The sequence below is a fragment of the Thermobia domestica genome, chromosome 1, assembly GCF_964235325.1.
Source record: "Thermobia domestica chromosome 1, izTheDome1.hap1.1, whole genome shotgun sequence".
In the NCBI taxonomy this organism is placed as follows: domain Eukaryota; kingdom Metazoa; phylum Arthropoda; class Insecta; order Zygentoma; family Lepismatidae; genus Thermobia; species Thermobia domestica.
The window spans coordinates 339,251,612-339,279,570 of record NC_137454.1 but is presented as its reverse complement, the minus strand read 5'-3'; the positions used below and the strand labels follow the sequence as shown (position 1 = coordinate 339,279,570).

Here is a 27,959-nt window from a genome sequence, read left to right as displayed (position 1 = left end):
GCAATTCCTGAAGAAGCATTGTCTTGAATGAAAACTTTCGAACGGGGTAGCTGCAGTGGCCGCAACCGCACAAGGTTGCCAGTGTATCTTTTGTAAAAAAAGCATAAACTTAGTTGGATTACTGATCAGAGAAGAAAAATGAACAATTGTTTATCGCTTAAAATTTATCATTTTACATTATATACTGGAGTTGACGACTGTCTTAAAACAATTATAGACTATTTCTATATTTTGTGTTAAAATGCGGCACCATCCCTGTGATGAACGCATTGGATACCAGGAACAGATTGTTGGATGTTGCTTTTATATTACTACCATTTTCCAAATTGCCTTTATAATCCTGATCTTTCTGTAACGTGAAACGTCCATGAGACGTAACTAGTCGTCTATTATGTTTTTTTTTTTTTCTTTATATGATAATCATCCGATTCCCACCCATTCCTATCTGCCAAATGAAAGATTCTGGATCTATTATTATTATTATTATTATTATTTAGCCAAAGAAAAGAAGTAATAAGGGAAATATATTGTTGACAAAACCAAATGTACATCGATGGGATTCCTCGTGGCTAAGTGGTTAGAACTTCGCTATCTATGCAGGAGGCCGGGTTTGATTCCCGTGCTGGGTATTGTGGTTTGAAAAATGAAATGAAATGTTTCTTTTTAACGTCCCACAAATATGTCTGTTACACTAAGGGAAACGATGATTAAAGCAAATGAATGATGATGGAAAAATTGGTCGGATGAGAATGTGGGAGGAAATGGAGTACCCCAAGAAAACCCACGGACACGATGTTGTCCATCACAAACTTACTTGGTCCGGGATCGAATCAGGGACCCCATTCACCAGAAGTAAGCGCTCTACCACTGAGCCATCGTGCCTCCTACTGTGATTTGAATTAAAGCTATGGATCTACTACGTCTAATATAGCCTACTAGTACCTAGATGTTATATATTTCTTGTGTCCCGGCAACCCTGTCCCATTACAGAAAACAGTGGGTGTGGAAAGATTAAAAAAAAAAAAAAAAAAAATATGTCGGTGTCTGCTATCAGAGTTGCTTGGTTTATATTTGTTTATACTAGTGGCGCAATTCGGTGGTACAACTCAGTTGCTTGTGAATGAAAGGGTACCAACCGACGCATTTGCTTGATTTATTTTTTTTTAAAATTTTGGCGCTTGGTTCGTTTTTACATAATATAGCATATATATGTTCTCGTTAAATGTTAACAACTATTTGTTAATCACCTCTATTACTTCCGACATCCTGGCACTACAAGAAGTCAGGCTTATATCGGAGAGATATTAATTGCCACGTGCATACAAGTGAATACCCATTTAATGAATCCATTAAATACTTAACTCTACGTATACAGACATGGATTCTATAAATTAAATTCGCTACCCATCCATTCACTTCTGTTCCCTAATCCTCAGCTTTCCATATATCTTTTTGAATCACAAGAAAAATAAAATGGTCACTCTACTTCTACTCTATTGGCTTTGTAATCTGTATTAACTAATTAAGTAAATGGATGTATTAACTCCTTAAGTAAATGGATGTATTAACTCCTTAAGTAAATGGATGTATTAACTCCTTAAGTAAATGGATGTATTAACTACTTATGTAAATGGACTAAAACCTGCTTTGGACACAACAAAAACACTTTTCGACAAAAAAGACTAACCTGAAAGACTGCTTTCAGTTTTGAGAATTTATCGAAGTCTACACGTTTATACTCCTCGTCTTCATTTACAAGAATTTCTTTACCTGCAATAGAATAAATGTATATTTACCACTTGAATGGAATTCAGAATGCACAGGCAAACGTATATCGATATTAAAATGGGAACAGAAATTCAATGTAATGTTAAACTTTGAAACAAACTGGAACACATTATGCCATTATATATATATATAATAGCAAAAACATAATGAATTTCTCGGTCCGGACAATTTATCACCTTTCACAAAGGCACCAACTAATATAATTCTAGTAGCAATCTAGTTGCACCAAATTGTAAAAGTTAATGATAACTTTCATTCAAAAGTAAATTCTTAATATACAATGAGCATGAGCTATTCGTAATAGCAAAATTATAAGTATCAAGCCTTTAACTAACTCACACACTCTATGACTTAATCCGAACTCAAAGGAATATCGCCGCAAAAAGAAAAACTCGCTATTATACGATATTCTACGCTTACTGAACTCAGTTAAGTTTGTTATCTCAAATTTGTTATATTTCTTTATATTACCCTTTCATCTTCTTGACCTAACTTCCAAACTAGAATTTCATACACATTGCGCGTTTTTCTGATGTAGGCGAAATGTCCCGTTAATTTTGGATGTCTGTATCTTATTATCCATATGATAATCGGCAACATGCATCATCTGTGAAATTCCAGATCGCACTTCCTTTCTTCATGCACTGGTTTGTTCATTCCATTTTTAGCACCAATACCTTCCTCAAAACTCGTTTTCGAAATCTCTCGGTTTCTGCTTCCCTTTAAGATTTAACCCTCAACTTCAAGTACCAGTATAACAGGTACGCCTATACAAATTTTTACTATTTTCTAGTGTCTTATTCATTTAAAACACAGAAAGAGAAAGGAAGAAAAAGAGCGAGAGGGACCCAGCGAGAGAGAGAGAGAGAGAGAGAGAGAGAGAGAATGAGCTTTTTTCTTTTCTTTCTCATCGGCATCATCTCTCTGTGAAAAAAATATCATTTTGTTACTTCGTTTTTCTAGAAAGAGAGAGAGAGAGAGAGAGAGAGAGAGAGAAAGAGAGAGAGAGAGAGACGATCTTCTCTTTCTGCAGCGAATAAAGAACTATCTATGGCCCAACACCTCCAAATATTAGTCAGGTTCTCTCAGGTTTCTCTGTTCTTCTTTCTCGTTTTCCTTAAGTAAGGAAGGACGGAAGGAAGGTACAGGGAAGGAGAAAGAAAGAAAGAACGCATGGAAGAAATAAATCACGGAAGAAAGAAGGACTGTGATCACGTGTTTGTTCTTTTATTTATCTTTACATATTATTTAACTCAATGTAACAGTTCATTCGTTTATTTATACTGAACGTCGTAACTATATTCAGAATATGTATCATCCTTATTTTTTTTTTTTTTTTTTTGTGTGTGTGTAAGTTTCCTTGTGAATTTGATAGGAACACCAATGACCGCTAGATTCTGTGCTATCACTACACTACTAGTAATAATTAAATATTTGTGATAGTTTTTCATTATTTTTCATTATTTGTGATAGTCATTCAGAATAGTACACTTATCATAGTGACTCCTTAACTACTGTCGAATTTGGACAAAAGACGTACTTCATACTGATACATAAAAAGTTACATTATGTTCAAATGTGGAGAATCAAACAGTCAAAAATATTAGAATTTACCTGAATCATATCCAGTAGATGCTACCGACCATTAGTGAAACCTACTAAACACGAATTGGAGCTGACCAATGTAACCTGGAATATTTCTACTAATAATGTTAGAAGCCACGCAGGTGCAGCTCTTGGATTTCAGAATTAACTAGATTTTATTACACTAAAGTAAACTGTAACTAACTAACTAACTCTATGGCCTATGGAACCCGGAGGTTCAATGCCGCGTTCACAAAAGTTCTCCACTGACTTCTATCCTTAGCTAACTGCATCCAGTTTCTACGTTGTATTCCTATCTCTGCGAGATCCATCTTAATATTGTCCTCCCATCTGCGCCTAGGTCTTCCTAATGGTCGTTTTCCGATTGGTCTTCCAGTCAAGACTTTGAAAGCGTTTCTACTTTCTGCCATTCTAGCTACATGACCCGCCCACCTGAGCCTCCTAGACTTGACGACCCTAACAATGTTGGATAAACCATATAAATTATGTAGTTCCTCGTTATGAAGTTTCCGCCATTCCCCATTCCCGTTCCTCTTAGGTCCGAATATTCGTCTCACGATCTTGTTCTCAAATACTTTCAGTTTATGTTCTTCCCTCAGAGTAAGCGACCATGTTTCGCAACCATACAGAACAACAGGCATGATTATCGTTTTGTATATTTTAAGCTTCAAATTCCTTGAGAGAATTCGCGACAACAAGAGATTTTGAACCGAATAGTAACACGAATTCCCTGCTTTTAGTCGACATTTAATTTCTCCATGAATATGATTTTCCTCTGTTAATATTGATCCTAGATATTTGAAAGTATCCACTTTATCAAACGTATTATTTAATATTTTAACGCATCCATAATTTGCTGTATTCCGGTCCCGGCGCACTTCCATGTATTTAGTTTTCTCTGCATTTACTTCTAAACCCATGTCCCTGCAAGCGTTTAATAAGATCTCTGCATTTCTTTCTATTGTTCTCCTATCATCCCCTATTAAATTTACATCATCAGCATATGCCATAACCTGGTGAATACCGTTCAACTCTAGGCCCTGGTTTCTATCTTTGATTTTCCTTATAGCGTATTCCAGAACAAAGTTAAATAATAATGGCGACAACGCATCTCCTTGTTTCAGGCCATTTTTGACGTGAAAGCTCGTGGACAAAAATTTTTCTACCCGGACTTTACTTTGGGATTCATTTAAACATATCTTAATTAATCTAATTAGCTTTCTCGGTATTCCAAGTTCTGTAAGAACGTTGTATAATGTTTCTCTCCTAACCGAGTCGTACGCCTTTCTAAAATCAATAAATAGTTGATGTACCGGGGTATTGTATTCCCACTTTTTTTCGAGTACTTGGCGAATGGTAAATATTTGGTCGATAGTTGATCGATTTCGTCTAAATCCGCAGTGATAATCTCCAATAATTTCATCTGCGTGTGGGGTCAGTCTTGCTAATAGAATATTTGAAAGGATTTTATAAGATGTTGACAGAAGAGAAATGCCTCGATAATTATTACAGTCAGTTTTGTCGCCTTTGTTGTGAATTGGAACAATGATTGATTCTTTCCACTCTTGTGGCAATTCTTCCTTGTTCCAGATAAGGACAATGAGTTTGTGTATCTTGTTCCGCAATTTTTTGCCTCCAGCTAAAATTAACTCAGCCGGAATTTCATCTATACCCGGAACTTTGTGTTTTTTAAATTTCTTTATAGCGGTTTCTACTTCTATTCGGTTGGGTTCTGGAATATAAGGTTCTGCGGTGTGTATCTCCTTTTCTCCACGCACACTAGTTTTTGGTTGCGTGTTAAGCAAATCGTCAAAGAAATCTTTCCATCTATTTAAGATGCTATCCGCGTCAGTGAGAACTGTATCGTCAGATTTCTTTAATATATAAGCACGAGGTTGATAGCCTTTCTTAAATTCGTTGATTCCCTTATACATGTCCCGAATGTTTTTATTTTTACTATTATCTTCAAGTTCCTTAATTTTAGCTTTCAGAAAATCGCGTTTCTTTGTTCTAAAAGTTTTGGAAGCTTCCTGCCTGATATCTGCGAAATTTTGTGTAGTCATTTCATTCGGATTTTGTAGCCAGCGTAATTTTTCCTGTTTTCTCTTCTCTGCTAGTTTTATGCATTCCTTGTCGAACCATGGTTTGTTCCTACGTATTTCCGCGTGTCCCAATTTTTCTTTTGCTGAAATTTTAATGCTAATTTCAATCCAGGTATCCTCAACACTAGTACACTCCGAATCTTCTAAAGCCGAGAATCTATTCGAAACTTCAATCTGGTATTTCTCTCTTACCTGGCTCTCTTCTAATTTTTTTAAATTGAATCTCTCCGTTTTCGGACAATGAATATTACCTTTATTCAACGATAACCTCTATCGTATTATCGCTGCTACCAGGTAGTGGTCAGTGTCACAATCAGCCCCTCTAAATGACCGGACATCAATTATGCTAGATTGCCTTGTTCTATCTACTAAAACGTGATCAATTTGATTATGCGTTTTTCCCTCTGGTGATGTCCAAGTGTATTTATGAACGTCGCGATGTGGGAATTTTGTACTCTTTACGATTAGGTTTTTGGATGTTGCAAAATTCACGAGTCTAACACCGTTGTCATTACTTTCCTTATGCAGACTTTCGTTCCCTATAATAGGTTTGAAAATATCCTCTCGTCCTACATTCGCATTGAAATCCCTAATAGAATTTTTATATGGTATCGCGGGAGTTGGTCAAATATCCGTTCCACTTCTTCGTAAAAGTAAACTGTAAATATAAGTTTAAAATATCCTTCTACCACAAGACTGAATGATGTATGGTTCCTTGAAGATATTTTTTTCATTTTTTAAATATAAAGTGCATTTCATATAACTGAGAATTAGTTTGCATGTGCCTTGAAATGTAGAATTTCACTTATAACAATATTCCAATTTAGAACGTTTGGCTAATACCTCTACTATCCCACTGAGATTTGATCGTTGTTAGTTCTAATTGTTACATTAATTGATTTTCGAAGGAAATAAAATTTAACAATAAAATCTTCCTAAGATAAAACCAACTTTCGTACTTGACCAAGCGTGTTTCTTAGTTTTTCACCGAAAGTTTCACCTTTTCACAATACTAGCACACCGGTCGATAAAATTAAGTTCATACTTGGAAGCATCTTTTATAAACTCAGGATTAGTTAGGTAAAGGCTTGAAACAAGGTTTCAGTGTACTGGCCTTTTTCTATTAGATTTCATAAGGATCACAAAAAATATAATTGCATGCATGGCAATACAACGAACTTCACTGAAATATTTATGATGTCCAACATAAAAATACTCTTACCCAACACAAACTCACATACCTTTCTTTGGAGCTACTTTGACTTCTACTAATTCTCCTTTAATATCTCCATTAGCATATGCTTGGGCACTTCTCTTGTAACTTTGAATTGCGTACTCGTCTTGTTCCGCTCGACTAATATTGAACTTCTTGGCTGTATTTTCTGCACAAACACCCATGTGAATGCTGTTGTATACATCTGTAAGTCCGTCGAAAACGATACCGTCCTAAAGAGAAATACAAACACGATAAACAAACAGGTCAGAATATGCAACTGATACGATCAAGAAAATGAATGCTTACTCTTACTGCGTTTTTTGTCCATTTTTATACTTAGACAATTTTAATAAATATGCTATTACCTGAATCATACAAACCAGTGATGTGAATAAGTACGCGGCACAAAAATCTGCTCCAAATGATTAAGGCAGTGGTTCTCAAACCTTTTCTCAGTGGCGTGGCGGCACACTTTACTGAACTTTCACGATATCGCGACACACTGTTAGTTGTTTTCATTAATAATAACATAAATTGAGAAGTTGGCTCCAATAAGAGCACATATTGTTATTTGCCCTTTTTAGGAAGAACATTTTAAAGAGTTCGCGATGTTATTTTTCAATAACAATATGCCATGAAATATTTCAATTTTTATTGGTAGCCCTGTTTGTTTCAACTAATGGATATTGAAAATGCATAGGATCTCGTTTATGCTTCTTTTCTGATTTTGTGTGTGTGTGTATTTTTTAACGTAAATAGGGTGTATATACATGCCTCAGAAGATGAGTAGTACTAGGCACTTTCGTCGTAGGCTTTTGAATATTTGGTGGGAGGGGACATGGTACATTTCACGTGTGCAGGTTATTTATTTTTTTAAACTGAATACTATTGTAAAATACCAATCAGCTGGCAACCTTATACATGGCACAAAAAAATATTGAGTGAGACATGCCCCACCCTTCTCCCCTCTTAACGACTCCCGTCCTACTAGTTTAGAACCATTATTATCAAACTGTGAACGAAAGTGAATGGAAGGACGACGTATAAAAAAGCAGACTACACCTTTATCTCTGATAAGTTGATTGTAGCAGTGACATTTTCAGCAGTCAGAGTGTATGAAACAGCGCTGGAAAGCTATGACACAAGAACAGTAGTGCACTTTGTATTGGAAAGTGTACGGAAATTCTAAGAAAGAAGTTCAAGATTCTTGACTTGCAAGCTACACGACAATGAACATTTAAGACATTTGCAATGAACTTGAAGAAAAATCAACAGAACATTTAGTACTATAGGGTAAGGGTAGTTGTTACCAAGAAAAATGTATATCAAAAATATAATTTTATGGTTATTTCAAGTCAGCATAAAGAAATTTCAGGTCATTCAAAAGAAGATCCTGTATAACGATAGTTTTGCAGAAAGAAGGAGAAAGCACGTGAACAGGCCAAGTAAAGTAAACACTTCGATATGGGATCTTATTTATATTGCATCTGCAATAAATACTTTACAAAAAATCTACATTTTGTTTTGGTTTCAGGTGTTCTATACAAGAATGGCATATAACACGCTTGCAAAAAAGCATCACATCTGTACAGAAACAGACTAATCCAAATATTTAGATTTATTTTATGTTCAGAGAACATAGTATTCACTTCCTTTACTAATAGTCATCAATTGTTTTATAATAAAATGTATTAATGATTCTATGCGCTCTTTAAAAGTGATTTTCTGAAAGTTGCCATTTTATGTACGTATTCTTGTTTTGGAGCTAACTCCTCAATTATAGTAGCGTACAACTATAAATTTCTATAAAGTATGACTCTAGGTAGTAATGAGAATTATTACTACCATTGGAGGCGTTGATTGAAACAGTCTATTTCAAAATTGATTTAAGCTAATTATTAAATTCTTCGTGATTCTTAAATTCTAAAATTTCGCGCCACATCTTATGGAACTTCGCGACACACTGGTTGGGAACTACTGGATTAAGGTGCTATATTCCATCGAAACTGTCTAGCTATAAATAAGGACGACGATGCTATAAAGTAAGCAATTACAAATTTTCTTAACGATAAACCGACATTATCGAAATACTCAAAATTAGAATAAAACTTGTGATATAGTTGGCTCAGAAAGCCATAAACTGTAACAATTTTATGTTTTAAAATATTCTAGAAAGATATAAACCTTATCAATCTTACGTATTAAAATATTCTTCAAATCCATAAACTTTAACAATCTTATGTCCTAAAATATTCTAGAAAGCCATAAACTCGAATAATCTTACGCACTAAAATATTATAAAGCCATAAATCCTAACAATTTTATGCCTTAAATATTATAGAAAGCCATAAACCTAACAATCTTGCTTTAAAATATTCTAGAAAGCCATAAATCCTAACCATCTTATGACTTAAAATATTCTAGAAAGCCATAAATCATAAAAATCTCATGCCTTAAAACATTATAGATGTGTTGAAATAGAGTATAATATTCGGTGTGATATTTGGTGACGAACACGTACTATCTAGTTACGTATTGTATTGTTAACTTAATTTATCAATTTATTCATCTCTTTCTGGATCATATATTTTCCTCAAAAATTTCTTGAAAACCTCCAATCTCTGTTTTCCTCAAGTTAAGCAGCTAAAACAATTTTTACATCCGTTTAGTACCAACATCGAATTATGTTTTTATATGCTATAATCAATAATTTTACTGTTGATTCCTTACATATTATTAAGCGCGACGATAAAAAATAAATAAAAAAGACACACAGCATGTCCTGCTATTGTCTTCATTTTTCATTTTTTTTTTAGTTCTCTTTATTTATCTGTTACACATATTTATAGTTAACTACCTCCTTCTACATAATGATAATCATGGAACAAGGAAACAGAATAATGTAGATTGTGAGAAATGATAACAGTTACAATAGTAAAGAAAAGAAAATGTTTCGTTCTCACCGCAACGGTTAGGAAAACTAAGGAACATTTTCGAGGATCACAGTCCTTATCATCAGCTTATTTTTAAGTCTGAGAAAAGCTTAAAAAGGGTATAAAAAAGCATACACGTCATGCAACAGACCTGATACTGTTCTGTGGAGTGAAGTTGTGTAGTTGCTTCGAAATTACCTTGTTATCCCTTCCTTCACCTTTGTCACATTTTTTATCGATTTTTTTACACCTTTTCTCGGATTTACAAATTAGCTGATGATGATGGCCGTGATCCTCGAAAATAATCCTCAGTTTTTATAATCAATGAGGTGAGTACAAAACATTTTTTTTAAAGTTTACTGCGGTAAGCAATGAAAAAATTTTCCAATCCAATAGAAGGAAAACCTATCCGAAAAGCTCTAATATTAAAATGATCACAAACTCCTACACTTCATAATAAACGGGTAGCTGATTCAATAATACATCTATCTATCTATATATTGTAAGGATCCCCACCTTCAGCGCAAGCACATGTCACCACAACACATGCTACTATTTACAAATACCACAAGCAGACGAGAAACTACAACCAGGAAGACACGAAACCAAAACGATGGAGCCCGAGGAGGAACGAGCCATAAGATCATCATCTATAAAAGCGGAGCTCGAAGGAACCATCTATCAGTTGACCGCTGATCAAATAACCCACACTAGCTCCCGAGGTCGCCTTGGACTAAGGAATTCACCTATACCTATACCCTAAGTTGCCTTAGACTAGGGAATCCTAACCACACCTAAACCTGGTGAAGCTGCATTGGGCTGAGGAGGTTTCCTACAAGTATTCACCTAAAATCTCCGCAGATGTTCTGGAGGTTGCAATGAGCTGAAGGGCCACTGTGCAAATTACCTTTCTCCTTCATCTTGGTCGATCATAAGGAGAGACACTATTAGATTATTCTTTGTAAATACAAGTTATTTGTGTTTGTATTTTGTAATAAAATTGGTGAAGGGGAAAACACCCGGACCGTTATTGACTCTACCTACAAGGTATTACAATATATATATATATATATATATATATATATATATATATATATATATATATATATATATATGATACAGATAATTATTTGCGATATACACTATGAAAACATAATTATACACATTTAAAATATACACAATTTTAGTGTGTGTGGTAATGTATTCAGTATTATCTAGTAATTCATTTTCAATTCTCGCTTCGGGATTCTTTTCTCGCTAAATTATATAATAGGAAAGACAGAGACAAAGAAGAGGTAGAGCAAAGGAATTCCTAAACGGGAATATAAAATGAATTACTTACGACAAAAGAGTGAAACACTAATTACAACACTAACACTATGCGCTCTTTCGCTAAATGCTTCATTAGATAGATAGATAGATAGAGAGAGAGAGAAAGAGAGAGCGAGAGAGAGAAAGAGAGAGCGAGAGAGAGAGAATTAAAAGTACAGAGGAAAGGCTGGCCAAGAGTTCACGCCATACTGGAATACACAATCACATGATCATCTGATAGTGTTGCCAGGCTGCAAGTAGATGAAGTTTGATGCGGAAAAATAAACATAATGAGATAGTATGTCGGTAGGAATGCAAGACAGCAAAAAAGTAATATATGGAGAGAGAGAGAGAGAGAGAGAGAGAGAGAGAGAGAGAGAGAGAGAGAGAGAGAGAGAGAGAGAGAGAAACGACTGGAAAATGAAAGTGAATGAAGGGATTAAAAAAACAACAAATCAATAAAGAACACACAAAAATGTCAAATACAATAAAAAATAAATTATTTACATTATTTTTCTCACACACTTTTTATTCTCACACAAAATACGTAGTAACGTACGAGTTGGGAAGGAATTTTCCTCTCTTTCTCGAAACTTATAGAGATCAGAACGAAGAACTTAATGTTTGTTATTTTTTAACTTTAGAATAGGTCATTAGGAAAATTAAATGCAGCAGATGACTAGAACTGAATAGTCTGAACCAGATTTTCGTGTACAAGGTCGACAAAACGTCAGTGAAAACAATGTAAGTTCAGAAGTAAGTTCAAAGTTTCAAAGTTTTTATTGAAAATTCAGTCGGAAAAAATCCATTAGGAAGACAGATGGAAGGATAATGTTAAGACGGATCTCGCAGAAATAGGAATACGAAGTAGATGCTGGATCCAGTTATCTAAAGTTATCAATGGAGAGCTTTTGTGAATGCGGCATTTGACCTTCGCATTCCATAAGCCATAATAGAGTTGGTTTGTTAGTATGGTATATAGTAGCTCTGTATGAGTCAAAAACACGGACACTTCGTAGAGAGAGAGAAAAAAAATTAAACTTAGAGACCCTTGAAATATTCTTTGGGGCATTCAGTAGGACAAGGGAAGAGATAGAAGGCTGTAACTTCTTCGGAGCTAAGGAATGGACTAGCACTAACAAATTTTAAGTTTACTCTATTAAAATATGGAAAAAGTATCTTAATGAAATATACATGTCAAGATCATTATGTTTATAAATCAATTCTAGATTAACAATTAATTTACATGGTCATGCATTTCTACGCCTTATTAACATGTAATTATTTTATGTATTACATGTTATTGAGTTCAGATGGTATATAATTTAGTCACCTTTCTAACGGTTAACTTATTTGAAAAAAAGAAGGGGGGAAACTGCATATATCATATCATCACGTAGTATCAGTTACCGTGGCAAAAAATTACACTTAGAGTTCAATGACCCAGTTAATCATGACAGGAACATATGACTAAACTACAAATGACATGCTAATGTAGTCACAGCCACGTTCGTTGAAAAGTATCTGTAAATACAAAATAAAATGATAACTTATTGAAAACAGTTACGTGTTTTGTGCCAGATTGCGAACATTACAATTAGAAGCCAATTAATTAAGTTAATAACTACATGAATTAATAATAATTAAAAAATGTTACAATATTGCTTTCAACAATTTTTCTGTTCTTGTACACAGTATTCTTAAAATGGTAAGGTGAGTCCATTGGACACATCTCGGAAAGTAAATCAATTTCTATAGTTTACTATGAGCATTATAGATGCCACCGTTAATACATTATCCCTTTGTTTACTATCATCGACGAATGAGCCCTGATGCATGTGGAAGGTTTATTACGTAAAAAGATGCCTAAAATTCAAAATAGTGAAGAAAAACAAGTTAAGTCCAATAGACTCACTTCATCATTTTGTGTTACAAAAAAGGCTTATCATTTTAAGGGTTATGAACAGAAGTAAATCACACATAATCTTCATTACATCACACCTTCATGCTAACAAACATCAACGTTTATATTATAAAACTAAAAGTACAAGTTGCATTTATGCAAAAAGTTGTTTTGGGTGCATGTAAACATGCTGGATGCTCTACATTATTATCTGCAGGTGTGAGCTGTAGCGACCGAAACTGAATCACTATTGACAATGGTATATCAAAGTCTTTTCTCAGGCAGAGTTCAGCTAATGACAGGACTGTTAAAGAGTGTCAAGACAATGGTCTGATCGTTGGAAAAACGTGTTCATGCAATATTATCCTGCTACACTGAACACGAGCCAGTAGGGGAAACATTCATCAATGAGAGTAGCGAATTAAGCGTTGTGTGACATACGTTGGAAAGTATGAAAAAAAAAAAAAAAAAAATGAAAATGAAAAAAAAAAAAAAAAACTTACAAAAGGAGATGGCTCTATCAATGGATGGGGCTGCACTTATCATAAAACTCGCACGCACTAACTCCAAACTAGGCACTCGCTGAATGAAGACTACTAGTCGAAAACGGTATAAATAGTACGAGATAAATGGAAGTTTGTGGTAGCACTAGTTAAGGTACATTTACCTGTTCAACATTGGTCAAATACGCGTCATCACTTATCGCCCTAGCAATGCAAAGGGACATAGCGATGCAGTCTGTTATTGAAAGGCAATTTTTCCAAAGGAGTTAATGGAAGTTGCATAATTTGAGTATGTTGAGAAGCTGTTGATTCTTAAGTTTGACAAGGATGTAAAGGTGAATGACGCACACTTACAGTTAACCAATATGATATCCATTTTCTGCGCGCATACACACTCACATATATAATGTGCATACTAGCGTTGATTAGCCGCTTCACTGGACTGAAATAAATACTTTAAATGTACAACTCCTTATGTCAGTGTTTTGTAAAAATGACAGTAAAAATTAAATATTATTATTGTGGGCTGAATTTGCATTTAACGGTATCGGAAGTGTCACTGTTCATCTCAGTGACCCTGAAAACTATGGATTCGATACTAATATCGGTCATTTTCTATCATTTATATATATATATATATATATATATATATATATATATATATATATATATATACCTCCCCTAATTTGCCGGGCTGAATTTTATTTAAACGGCAGCGGAAGTGTCATGCATTTCAACGACTCCGAAAACTATAGATTCGACACTCACTAATATTGGTCAATTTCGGCCATTTCCATATATCTTCCCTCCTCTAAGTTGCACCGTCAAAGTGAAATGATAGAAACCATCCCACGCTTTAACCTGACCTATGCTGAAAATTTCATTTGGATCGGTCGGGTGGTTCAAGCGGTACCAAGTCACTAACATAGTCATTTTCATTTTTATAAATATAGATATCTCCCAAGTTTGTACGAACAAGATTTCCTAAATGTGCGTTCACATACATACATCAAACCATACTGCTCCAACACCCATCCAAATTTACCGCTAAATGAAGTAGGAAACAGGCACCCATAATCTGTTTCCTGACATCCAGTAAAGAGCTTCCGATGGTAGTCTGATGGACTGTGTGCCTTTGGACTCCTAAAACAATATCTGAAACATCACTGTGTTCGAACAATTTGTGGTCTCTGAAAAGCTTGAAGAGGGAAGTGGGACATTTCTTGAAGCGAATAGGGAATTTAAGTAAACGAAGGGATTTCATTATAAAGAACTTAAATTACTAACATTGATAAATTACAGTAAATATAATGTGGAACGGAGTTTTCTACCAAACAAATTATGGTAATAATAGTGCAGAAAAAAATCACACAAAATTGTAGTATGGCAGCATTGGGTGCTAGAGAGATTCAAGATGGAGGTGACTAGTTGTTAATGTTTATAACGAGTTACACATTTCTGGCTCAATATTTTAAATATTTTTTTTATATAATTAATTGATTTAAGGTTTAGGTGCACATCACATTTAATGATCTTTTAGGGAATAAAGCGTACAAAGTATAAAAGTTTCTTGTTCATTTCTACACTTGAAAATTAATAAGACGAAATCTGAAGCCTGGTCAACTGAAATATCATCAAGGAAAAGAAACATAATGCAATACTAGAGTGAGCAAAACATTCTTTACTACAGAATTTATGTAAAAATGCGATCTTTAACATTTTATATCAAATTTGTTAGCATCCGAAACCGTACAAATCCATATTTGATTTGTAAAGAAACATATAAACAGATTTACTTTAACAATTCAATCTGAATCTAATTCGGATTCACATATAAAGTTCTAGATTACGTGTTGTATATTACGGTAGTTATTTTTATAGTAAATGGAATCTAAAATCCTATAACAAATACAAGGTATCTGGTTTCATGATTACGCCCATTAAATTTAATCGAAACCTTGTTTGATTCTGTGTCCTCCTCTCAGTTTCGAACCAGTTTAGGTTGATTCCGAAAAAAATTCAATCACTTTACATTATTTTATTGCCACCTGTCGTTCAAATGCACTTTAGCCATCCGTCAGAGCGCGTTAGAGTTAAATGTGATGATCATCATAGCAACGACACGGGTATGACGCAAATACTTCTGAGCTAAAGAGCTAACAGACCGAGTGATACTGACCCGGGATGTACTTGAACCTGAACCCACAAAGTGGGGGGGATGTATATATTTCCTGGAAGCTTGGGTCAAGGTAAGATCAAAACTGGTTACCAAAATTGGGGAGGTCTCATGCATTTTGCTTGGGGGCAGCACTTTATTCATTATTATTGAAATCTTTAAGCGTGTCCATAAAGTCCATTTCAACCCCGAAAAATCTGAAACAGTGAGACAGATATGAAAACAAAAAACATGTCTTTCATCATTTCAAAACTACAACGTATCAAAGTAAAATAAATTGTTCCAGGGTCCCCCGCAGAATCCCAGACGGGCTCCAACTCAAAACTTTTAAATGGAAAGGGGGGTCAACTTGGATATCGTATGGAAGTTGGTGTTAAATGAAAGAAGATAAATCAAGTCTCGACTCTAAACGATAAGCCTGTGCAAAATAGCGGTGGGTCGAAATATCAACACAATCTTCACTGCAAAGTTTATGGCCACTCGTATGAATTTGAAACGATGGAATAGGTGTAAAAACAAAAACACGTATATGTCATCATTTCAAAAGTATAATGATTCAAAGTAAAAAAATGTTCCAGGGTCCCAGACGGGGTTCAACTCAAAACGTTGAAATTGGAAAGAGGTTCATGTTGAGTATCATATGAAAGCTGATGTTAAATGAAAGAAGATGAAACAAGTCTCGACTCTTAATGATAAGCCTGTGCAAAATAGAGGTGGGTCAAAATGTCAACACAAGCGTCATTGAAAAGTCTATGGTCACTTCTATTAATCTGAAACAGTGCGACAGGTGTATATATATATAAAACTAGAATATATCAAAGTAAAAAAAAAAAAAAAAAAAAAGAAAGAAATATCCTGGGATCCTGCGGGGGATCCTGGGATAGTTTATTTTACTTTGATACGTTGTACTTTTAAAATGATGAAAGACATGTTTTTTTTTTCTGTTTTCATATCTGTCTCATCGTTTCAGATTTTTCGGGGTTGCAATAGACTTTATGGACACGCTTAAAGATTTTAATAAAAATTAGTGAAGTGCTGCTCCCAAGCATAATGCACGAGGCCTTCCCAATTTTGGTAACCAGTTTTGATCTTACCCTTGACCCAAGCTTTCAGGAAATATATACATCAACCCCCCCCCCCACTTTGTGTATTCAGCGAGTTTGAGAGCGCTTTGGGGAAAATGACCGCCATTCGAGAAAAGAAATTTCTATGATATTTATAGGACTAGGATGTAACTCTAAATGTTCTGCAAAACTGGAGACAAAACAGTACGCTAATAGAAATTGTATATATGTAACGGTTAAACGGTTTTTACTTTATCCACCAGAGAAAATTTCAAACTGAAAACCCTAGGCAAATGCCTGGAATAAAAGGGGGAAGTAATAATATTAAAGATAATGAAAAAGAACAAGAATTTTAGGGGGAAAAAATCAAAAGATTGCGATCTTGGCCAATAATCACTTTCTGGATCAGGGGCCACAAAATTTTTGAATGGCCCCCAAAACGAGTTTTTGTATTTTTTACGGAATATGGACACCATACTGAGTTAAGTGATAGTTTGGGTTTGGCTACACCATAAGTAGTTCTCCAGATATAAGGCCTACAAGAAAATTTTTGCCTGAAATATAATGGATCTTTTGATCAAAGAAAAAGAAACTGCTCTCAGGGACGTCACTGAAGGGCGATGACGAAAAAAAGGGAAAGGAAAAGACTAAAATTGATAAGATGGCGTTAAAATTGACAACTGCTATATGAAGACGAAGATTATTGTAATTATGAGTTTTACGTCTCACGTCTCTGCTCTTTAGGCTAAAGAAGACGGTAAGAAATGGTTAAGTGGTCGACTGGGAGAGAATGGGGGCATCAGCATCGGGGCATTTGTACGATAAGTACAAGTGACCAAAGCTGTATTCAGCACGGGCTCCCAAGATTGGGCGAAAACCAAATAAAAACCACAAGAGGAATAAAAGCAAAAGAGTAAAAACGCTGCAAGTTGAAGAATTTAAACAAGAAACAAGGGTTAAAACAACAAATTACAGCAGGGTAAAATTACAGCAAGAACAATATATAGAAAAAAACAAACAAAAAAAGTTGAGTTGATTTTGAGTTTTACGTCCCGTTCAGCAGCGAGGCTATATGAGACATGGACCTACTGAGTAACGTGGAATCCGAACCACATGAGCTCCCGCCGGGAATCAAACCCGGGCCTCCCACGCCAAAGGCGCGTCGCTAACCGCTTAGCCACGGAGGACAAACAAAAAAAGACGTAATTAAACCAAGTACCTGTGAGAAAAGTACAAAGGATAAAAACGCTCAAAAAACGTGAAAGAGATAAAAAAAAAAAAAAAATGTCATCACACAATGCATGCCGAAGGGTACTTCGGGAGTCCGTTACATTCCCTGAGATCTCAGTATTTACGATGAAAAAACGAAATTTTTCAGTTTAACGTTCCACGATGATTAAAATAAGTGAATGACGATGGAAGAATTGGTGGTATGAGAAAGTGGGAGGAGACAGGAGTACCCCGAGAAAACTCATGGACACGACGTTGTCCACTACAATCTTACTTGGCCGGGTATCGAACCAGGGACCCCAGGCACAAGAGTTAAGCGTTCTACCACTGAGCCACCGTGCCCCTTCGTATTCAGTGAGGAATTATTATTATTATTATTATTATTATTATTATTATTATTATTATTATTATTATTATTATTAATAATAATAATAATATACAGTAGACCTTCGAGTGACGAATCTCCTGTTTTGCGAACAATTCGGTTTACAAACAAAGTCTGTGATCAATGTTTCCCTCAGCTTCGAACAATAATTTGGAATATTAACGCAAATACACGACTGTACCGACAATTCCAGTGCCTAGAAGTGCTATTGCGTGATTGCTGTAGACATTATATGTCAGAGTTCTGAGTTCGAAAACTATTTTTTGTTTCTTTTCGCATTTCTTTGTGTTTTTAAGCCCCCAAACTGTTTTGTTTAATTTAGTGTTTTTTATTTGTCTTTAGAAAGAATAATGTTATCTTTATTCTATATTCATCAGAGGAAAACATTTCAAAATCTAGAAAATACTTACAATACTATGTTTCTGTGGATTAATCGTATGTATACTAATTTCAATAAGGAAAAAAAAAAAATAATTTCAGCAAAAAAAAAAAAAAAAATCGATTTACGAATATTTCGGTTCACGAATAGCGTTGCGGAACGGATTAAGTTCATAACCCTGACTCCTTTTTACATACCATCTATGCACGTCCTGAGTGAGATTCGAACCCGCGATAGACAGGCGATATAATCTCGAGCCTAACCCTGTCAGCTGACAGCAAGACAATGAGGTTAACTGACGATCGTAGAGCATGGAAATTCAATTTGCAACAAGTTACCTACAATAATTTCAGAATATTTACAACGACTCTTTACTTTATAAATGCGGAGTTAACTGAAAATGAACAGCTAATTGATTTAACTTTTTTTTTTTCATAAGAAAACTTAACGAACTAAACTGACACACGATTACAAATATTAACTTGAACTAACCTTGGTATATGTCTATCATTCAATAATTACTGAAATTTTCACGGTTTAATTAAAACACAATTTTGTAACAGCGCATAATTGCAATTTCGGTTTGAAAAAAAAAAAAAGATACAGAGACGTCAACAATTCAATTATTATTATTTATTTTAAATTTTGATCTTCATTAATCTGCAAACCAAACGACTTGTTTTTTATATTATTATTATTTTTACATAATCATAGGCAAGTGGACGGAGAAATTATTTTAAATGTAATTCGAATTAATGCACTCTGGAAAACAACATGGTTAGTGTGTTAATTATACATACGAAAAATGTGATAATGCAGTATTAGTTTGTGAATAGTTACGAAAATGAAATGAAAAATTTAAATTTTACGTCACACGATTATGCTGGCTAGGCTAAAGGAGACGGTGGTGATGAGAAATGAATAAAATGGTGGAATGAATGAAGTGGAGGAAAAGGAAGAACCCCGAGAAAACCCACGAGCACGGTGTTTGTTCACCACAAGGCCCACTTGTCGCGAGTTGGGATCGAGCCAGGGATCCCACGCACCAGAGGTGAACACTCTGTCACTGAGCCACCATGCTCCTTGTGAACAGTTTTGACAAGTCAAAGTAGTTATTCACACCTGGAAGATTAGTATTGTTTATATTATAGTTTCAAGGTTGAAACAATATAGCTAGGGGCACGAGTTTTTCGCACTAAGAATTTGAAAATTTCGCGTTTCACGTTTTATCGCATTTTCCAAATAAATTTTCACATTTTCTCTCTTCTGGAAAATATATTCCCTAACAGTTTTACAACTGTTCCTTCATTCATAGAGCACTACAGAAATAAACCATTAATTACCTGAAAACAAAATACACTGAATATTTCACTTGGCACTGTAAATTTCACGTATAGAAAATTATTTATTTTTAAAATCCAACTGAAGGAAAATCAGTAACTTACTATAAATAGGAAAGTTTTGTGATGGTGATAGCTACCGCGCAACATATTCTCTATAGCCGTGTCCGAATACCCAAAATGCACCGTTCATGCCAAGTTCTACCGTTCCGTCAGCGGACAACTGACGGTTTTAAATTAATAAAAACGTATTTTTAAAATTTCGCGTTTTATCGCGCAACAGAAACAAATGGAAATACACATAGAATATCATAAAACATCAAGAAACGGAGAATTACTTAATTCTGATTCATTTCGTTTTATCGCGCATTGCGAAAAACTCATGCCTCTAAATATAGCACATCTACAGGAATTTGGAAGGTTTTGAGTAATTTCAAGAAAAGTTTCAGTGGTTCTGAGAGAGTTCAGTTATTTGAAAGTGCAACTTTTGTTGCTGATAACAGAGAGGTATTTGTATAACAGTATATATATATATATATATATATATATATATATATATATATATATATATATATATATATATATATATATATATATATAACTGTATCAAAAGTACCCTGACATAGGGTAACTCTGTTATTATCAGAGTTACAACAAAATGTAAGAGGAAAAACCGTCTCCAAATTAGGGATGGGCAAAGCCGGTTTGTAGAAAAACCGAAACCCGGAAAACCGACATTTCGGGTTTCTCCAAAAACCGGTTTTTCACCGAAACCTGTTTCGGTTTTAAGCGTGGTTTCAGAAAACTTTTGGAAAACACAAAACTATTTTTGTGGAAACGGAATCGGTTTCCAGAGAACAAAGAAACACTGTTCTGGTCAGAAATAGAACAAATTTTGGAAAGAAACCGGAACCGGTTTTGAAAAAAACCGAAAAACCGGTGTTTGTGCCCACCATTACTCCAAATATGATGTTTTCAATCTAAAATGAAGGCATTTTTAAATTAGACGAGCCATTTGGGCTGTACACTCTTTATGCACCCAATGTTAAATGAAAATGCAACGTTGCCATTTTCCTGGACTCACAACATAAGTGAATAAAGTTACCGTCTTTTACGCTAACGTATCGATGGCCAGCCCCCACTCATTTTATGTTCTGGATCCAGGTAAATGGTAACGTTGCATTTTCATTTAACATTGGGCACATAAAGAGTGTACAGCCTAAACGGTTCGCCCGATTTAAAAAAATTCTTTCACTTTAGATTGAAAGCATCATAATTGGTGACTGTTTTGCCTCTTACATTTTGTTGTAACTCTGATAATAACAGAGTTACCCTATGTCAGAGGACTTTTGAGACACCCTATATATATATACCAGACAACCAAGAAAGTTCGTGCGATTTTTACACCTGCCGCTATTTTTTGTGGGGCAGTAATCATTTCTGCCGCCAGGGGTACCTGTATGTGACAGTTTCTGAAAGCTGAGTCATTGGCACGTCGGCTAATGTAGATAGCAGGTCGCATACAACAGTTCGAGATCAAGTATTCGCAGTGAACCATGTCTGTGTCGAACGCAGTAATCAAGGCTTGTTTACTGTATGAGTTGGGCACAAAAGGTGCGAAAGCAGCAAGAAAAATATGTGCAGCATTTGGAGGGGGTACAATTAATGAACGGACAGCTCAAAAGTGGTTTTAGACCTTTTCGACCGGCGATGAGACACTTGAAGACAAACCTCGATCGGGCAGACCAAAATCTTTCGATTTGAACCAACTCAAGGCAGCAATTGAAGAGGATTCAAGTCAACAATTCGATTCAACTCGCTCAACGATTTGGGGTAAGCGATGGAATCATTCGTGTGCACTTACATGAGCTTGGAAAATCGTGGAAACTGAGTAAGTGGGTCCCTCACGTGCTGACTGCTGCGAACCGTCTAAAACGACTGAATGATAGACATATACCAAGGGTAGTCCAAGTTAATACAAACAGCACAATTCACAGGACGTCACAAACATTTAAAATATATTTCAGAATTTACTTTACCATATGAATGAAATCCTGTATAGAAGAACCTAGTTGTAACAAAGGAAAGATTCCTACTTAAAATTATAACATTTGTTTTACCACGGAAAAATCCTGGCTAGTGGAACCTACAGGCAAGCTGACACTTCCATAAGGCGTAGATCCCCGTTTGAGGTAAAAAGGCACATTGGACATAGATTCCATTCCTCCTGCAACCATCACTCCGCGATACCCACAACTTAAACTTTGAGCTGCCATCATCACTGCCTTCATTCCAGACGCACATACCTTATTCACTGTTGTGCAAGGTGTCGACTTGGATAGACCTGGAATCAAGAAAACCTTTTATTGAATATTATGACTTTAAATCGTACGAACGAAGCAGAAAAGTTCTCCGTCTAACTATTTTTCACACTTAAGAGAATATGCTAATAAGCTCAGGGTAGGGTGACCAGATTTTTTTAAATTCAAAAGAGTATATCCCCCCCAAAAAATGACAATAAGTATGAAGACAAGATGAATTACCGTATGTTATCCAATGCGCATGCAAATGAGTTATATACTTAAAACAGTTTTATTCACCATCATTCATACTCCTGCGACGATCTTGCTTCCTTGATTAAGTTAATATCATCCTTTATTGCCAGTCTGAACTCTTCACAGGTCATGCTTACACTGAACTTCACTTTCATCACTTGTTCCAGTGTCGACACTGTGAGTTGCCTTTTTCCTCGCTCCAGTAAGTGTTAATAGCACTGACCGGTAAAGTAAACAAGAATTGCACGAGTGGCACAATCACTTTTAAATTTGACCCAGCCCGCACTAAATCTTTGTACACTATTTTCCATTTGCCCATCATTGTCTCTCTTTTCTCTCCCCATTGTTCAAGGTGTTCTTTAACACATCTGGATATTGCATAGTAAGTGTCAAAAATATCATTATCACTGAATTCCAACGAACTGTCTATATGTTTTACCTGCTCATAGAAATATGCAAACGACTCCTGAAATTCTTCATAGGTAACTGATGTGTCAAGTAGTAAATGTTTCGTCCTGTTTACTTCTCCGAAAAAACGTTGTGACCACATCTCTAAGTATGTTATCACTTCAAAGTAAAACCTTCTTGACACTGAGTAGGCATATTCCTCTTTTATATTCCCTTCTTTTGCAAGTTTCGTAAGTAAATTTCTAGCAGAAAACGGAAGAAAGTTTTGTTCAATTCTATCTTTGTATTTCCTCAGAAGTTCAAAATATTCAACAGAAACTTCAGTCGCTGTTATATCCTCCCTCTCAATTTTTGTAATTGTTTCAGTGAACAAGGATTAGCTGAGCATGCAGGAAATACAGCCACAGCTCACTTGTTTCGTCTCGAAAGAAATTGACTATAGCTATTGGAGCATTTTCATCACTCAAAAAGTACCTCTTAAGTGGTTCATACTGACGTATAATTTTTTCTACACACGGAAGCAGACAAGAATCTCGTCTTCGAGTGATACAAAAGACCCTCATAATGACAGCCAATGAACTCACAAAAGTTTTTCAAATAATCTGTCCTTACAGTAAAAATACTGAAATGGTTGTATATTTTAAAAACCAAATTCTCAACATCGATCGGTATTACTCTCGAACACGCCACAGAAATTCCATTGTGAAGGATATGAGCCCCACACCCGATAGGCAAAACATTTTTCTTCAACCTGCACTCTAGTTTGCTATGCACGTTTCCTGTTGTTTTATTTTTTATGCTTCCAAAATTTACTGGTGCATTATCAGCTACAAAACCGATGACCTTATTTTCCAAACAAAACTGATGTAATGTACCCATTAATATGTTCGACACAGTTTCCGAGGTTTCATTTGATATGCTATGAATTTTTAGAAGACATGTTTTTACATTAATATTAGTATCTACTTCACAGTACCGCACTAAAACAGGCATGAGTTTGGTTGCTTCACGATTGGGAGCATCACAAGCAACAACAACGAAAGGAGCCTTTTTAACACTATTACTTAAAATATTTTCTGACCACACTCCCACCACATTTGTTAACAAAGCCTCCGTTTAAGTTTTCGCACATGCAAATTTTTTATTCACTGTTAATTTCAAAAGTTTGCTAGTGCAGTTCATGCTTCTAAAAGAGTGGTTATGTTTAACATTATGGTATGACCACACTAGTTCTAGTCGAATTAAATCTAGCTCTTCTGAAGATTCTGTGGTGAAAAAACTATCCAACTTACCTGTTTCGGAAGTTGATGAGCATTCAGTGTGCGACTTACATTTTATATGTTGTTCTATATCATATTTCCCTTTATTTTTTTATATAGAGAACTCCTTCTTACATACCGTGCACCATCCTTGTAAACATCGTTACTGCGGGCCCTTTTAATGCAAGGATAGCTTATTTCAAACGCTTGATTATATTGACATTTTCCTCGCGACATTGTTAATAAAATAAATCCTCCCAATCCTCGAATAATATAATTGATTGAGTATACGTACGCACGTTAATTAGAATAATAATCACTGCGCGATTCTCACTACAGAGAACAGGCTTACTTTGAAAGGAAAACAAAACCCCGTACCATGAACTGAAGGAACACCAGATATAAATTCCGAAATATAAATCATTCCAGGTACTCAATCAATTTAATTAACAATTTAATAATTAAAACGTTGCAAGTTTGGATAAATCTATCACTTTAAATTTGCCGTCTTTACTATAGTTTTAGTACTAACTAATAAAAACAGTTTAGTTATATTATCATTTTTTTCTTTTTCAAAAAGAAAATCTGGCAACCCTACGATGCAAAGAGGACGAGAAACGCAGCGTTGTCAACGTCCAAGTTTTTACAGGAAAAAAAAAAAAAGGCGATTTTCAATGGGAAAATGCATTAAACGTTAAATGAAATTGAAAATACCACAAAAGAGTATAATACTCTTAAAAAGAGTATGTCTGGTCACCCTAGCTCAGGGGCTTTAACAGTTATCTCATTTACTTCAAAGTCTAATTCCTAAATAATGACTTATAGCCTCAATAATTTTATTTGGAGTCAAGAATGTAACAGAAACACTAGTTTTGAAAATCTGTTTGTTCTTTTAAAACCAAAACACAGATATTTGCTGATTAAGGAAGAAATGGTTGACGCTAATTTAAAAATATATATATTCAGTATTGGCACAACAAAAAAACATTGATATGAGCTGGAAGCCTTTGCTGCCTGAACAAAAGAACGCACAACTTAAGACCCCATTCACCAGCATGTCATACCACAACTTTACGAGCAACAAGCAGTAATTGACGAAGTGTATGTTTATTGCTCTTTCCTAGTAAGACCATTTCTTTACATTTCCCTCGTGTTTTTCCTTTTATTCTCCGTGAATAAGGGAGAAGACAAAACACTTGGAATGGAAGAAATTTCCAGCAATCAGAATTTAAAGTAAGATATTTCTCACGCATTATTTAATACAAAATCGATCTACATTAAATGAAATATCACGCATCAAAGATCAATGATACTATTTGGAGACTGCTACTAACGGAGGAATTTTTGTTTTCGGTTAAGCAACACGATAAGAAGATTCTAAAGAAAGACAGAGAGATTAAATAATAAATAAATAAATAAATAAAATAGGAAAACATTTATCATGTAAACACCAAAGAAAGTATTGTTTCACTATCATGACTCTGTATGGGATTGATCTCATATAGCCTCGCTGCTAAAAGTGACGCTAAACTTCTTAGGGATTGACTGATTGATTGATTAAGATTTAATGGGGACGTCACGGTTATTTGTCCCCGTCCCGATAAATGCGACTGCTCAAAATATGAACTGCCGTAAATACACGTTAAAAACGAACAAATCAAAAGATAAAAAAAAGCCACACAATACAAAACAAACAAAAATAAATAGAACAATTAGAACAATAAATAGCAAACTATAACAATAAATAGTAAATATTGAGCAATAACAATAAATAAAGAAATAACAGTGACAATGAACAACACAAACAGTATAGAAGAGATAGAACGACAATAAGGAATAAGAAATGAGTATAAAATAGACCAGTGCAGCAAAAACTTAAAAACACTCAGAGAACGTGAGCAAATTTACAAGCGTGTATAAAAGAGAGGATTCGCTTAACAATATCAACGTCATTACCCAATGCAGAGTTAAGTGTACGCGGCAGTCCAGGACGTTCTCTGAAATCTGAGTATTCAGAACATTCCACAAGAATGTGCTGAATATTCAGTGAGACAACACATTCCTCACAATACGGGCGATTCAAACCACGCAGCAAATAATTATGCATCAGATGAGAGTGTCCGATATGCAAAAGCGTCAGAACTACTTTATCTACTCGCAGGCTACTCGTAGGGAAGTGAATAATAGTTTATTCAGAGATTTTCCAGCTGTATAGGAATATATATATGGCGGTTTATGCAGGGTGCGAAATCATAACAGCCGAGGTCTGTGTATATGTGTGTACAGGCAGGGGAATGAAAAAGCCTCTTCGCACTGGAATGTTTCGATATAGAGTTTACATATTTCAATATTCATAATTATTAAAATAAGATTAAGATTACTGCTAACCACTAGTTAATTCAATAATTAAATACGAACTTCATGCTAATTACGTGTGAATTACTGTAATGAATTCGCAAATTTCTAACAACAGTGACACTGAAATAAAACACACCTGTCCACAAACCTGGTTAGTCATTAATAATATTAAGAATTTGTGCTTCAATCTATCTATTTGAACAATATTGCTATCGCAAAGCAACATGCCGTAACCCTGAAAGACAAAGAATCTCTAACTTTAATACCAAACTACGATATTATTATTTTAAAACGAAAAAAAGCATATTTACCAAATTTATACTTTAGAAATAAAATTTAATAAGTTGACTCTATAATATAAAACTAGAAGTTACTTTCAATGTATTTAGGTAGTAACCAGTATAGTTAACTGTTACGTTGTCAGTGGTAAGAAACTGACAATAAATTCAAAAAATAAAAGACTTTTTAAAGTTCTGCCTATTATTGAAATAATACCTCGTTATTATTAAAATCGTTATTATTAAAATTTCATGTACGCCTATGCAATTTTGAAATGAATAGAATAAAACTATTCTCCTGGTGACGCAATTTGCTCCGTGCGTGTATTTCTTTCTTCGTAGCTTTCCTGTGCGCTGAGAGAGAGAGAAAAAAAAGAACAAATGTCATATCTATGCGCGTATTTTGTCACAGATATTTGTTTAACTGAAAAAGTGTTCCACGGAATTTCGCATGCTCAACATAGAGAAAATTTAGTGTATTAATACATACCAGCAAATAATGCTGCTTGCCTTGCAGGTGCTTGTCCAGATCCAGCTTGTAACACATTTCCCATATAAACTTCCTCTATAGATTCTTTTGATACACCAGCTCTTTCTACTGCTGCCTAAGAAATAAAAACAATAATACATTAAAGGAAATCGCAATTCGAAAATAGCTTAATTTCTTTGGCAGAACAAAGGGTATATGAGAAGTGGATTTACAATCCAAATCATATGAGCTATTACTACGTTGCGGAATTTATTGAAAAGTGAAGCAATATAGATGATAAGTAGATCTTAGAAATGTAGGTTTTAAAAGCAAATTTTAAGCTTTAAAATACATATAGTTTGAGGTTAACTGCAAATTAATCTAAATCTGAAAATAACGTAATTTGTTGTGATTCTCAATTCGGCAGACAAACGATAGATCAATAATGTTAGAAAACATTAAAACATATTTTACGATTTACAATAAAGATGTATTTTTACATGGCTGCTTACTTGAATTTTAAGTTACGTAGTTATGCTTTAAGCAGGACTCGAATCCAAGACAGCATGTTTCATTTTCGCCAGTCTAGAACAGCATACTTGTTTATTTGATTTTCACGCCACAAAGTTATGCTCTAGGAAAGGCTGAAACCGAAGACAAAAATGTTTGTGTTCGTAAATCTATTATCGCAGATGAC

General features: G+C 34.8%; 1 protein-coding gene across 4 annotated transcripts in view; it reads right to left on the bottom strand.

The window, feature by feature from the left end:
• Window positions 1-27,959, bottom strand: part of Acat1 (Acetyl-CoA acetyltransferase 1) — a 78,689-nt gene that overhangs the window by 33,268 nt on the left and 17,462 nt on the right. For 2 of the 4 annotated variants that reach the window (XM_081729616.1, XM_081729618.1), the window contains exons 3-6: window positions 27,284-27,398; window positions 22,056-22,279; window positions 6,737-6,941; window positions 1,688-1,770 (exon numbers count right to left, since the gene is read on the bottom strand). In XM_081729616.1, coding sequence (XP_081585742.1) covers window positions 1,688-1,770; window positions 6,737-6,941; window positions 22,056-22,279; window positions 27,284-27,398 — 627 coding nt within the window. The remainder of the gene's footprint in view (window positions 1-1,687; window positions 1,771-6,736; window positions 6,942-22,055; window positions 22,280-27,283; window positions 27,399-27,959) is intronic. The other 2 variants (XM_081729617.1, XM_081729619.1) reach the window with 1 other exon arrangement.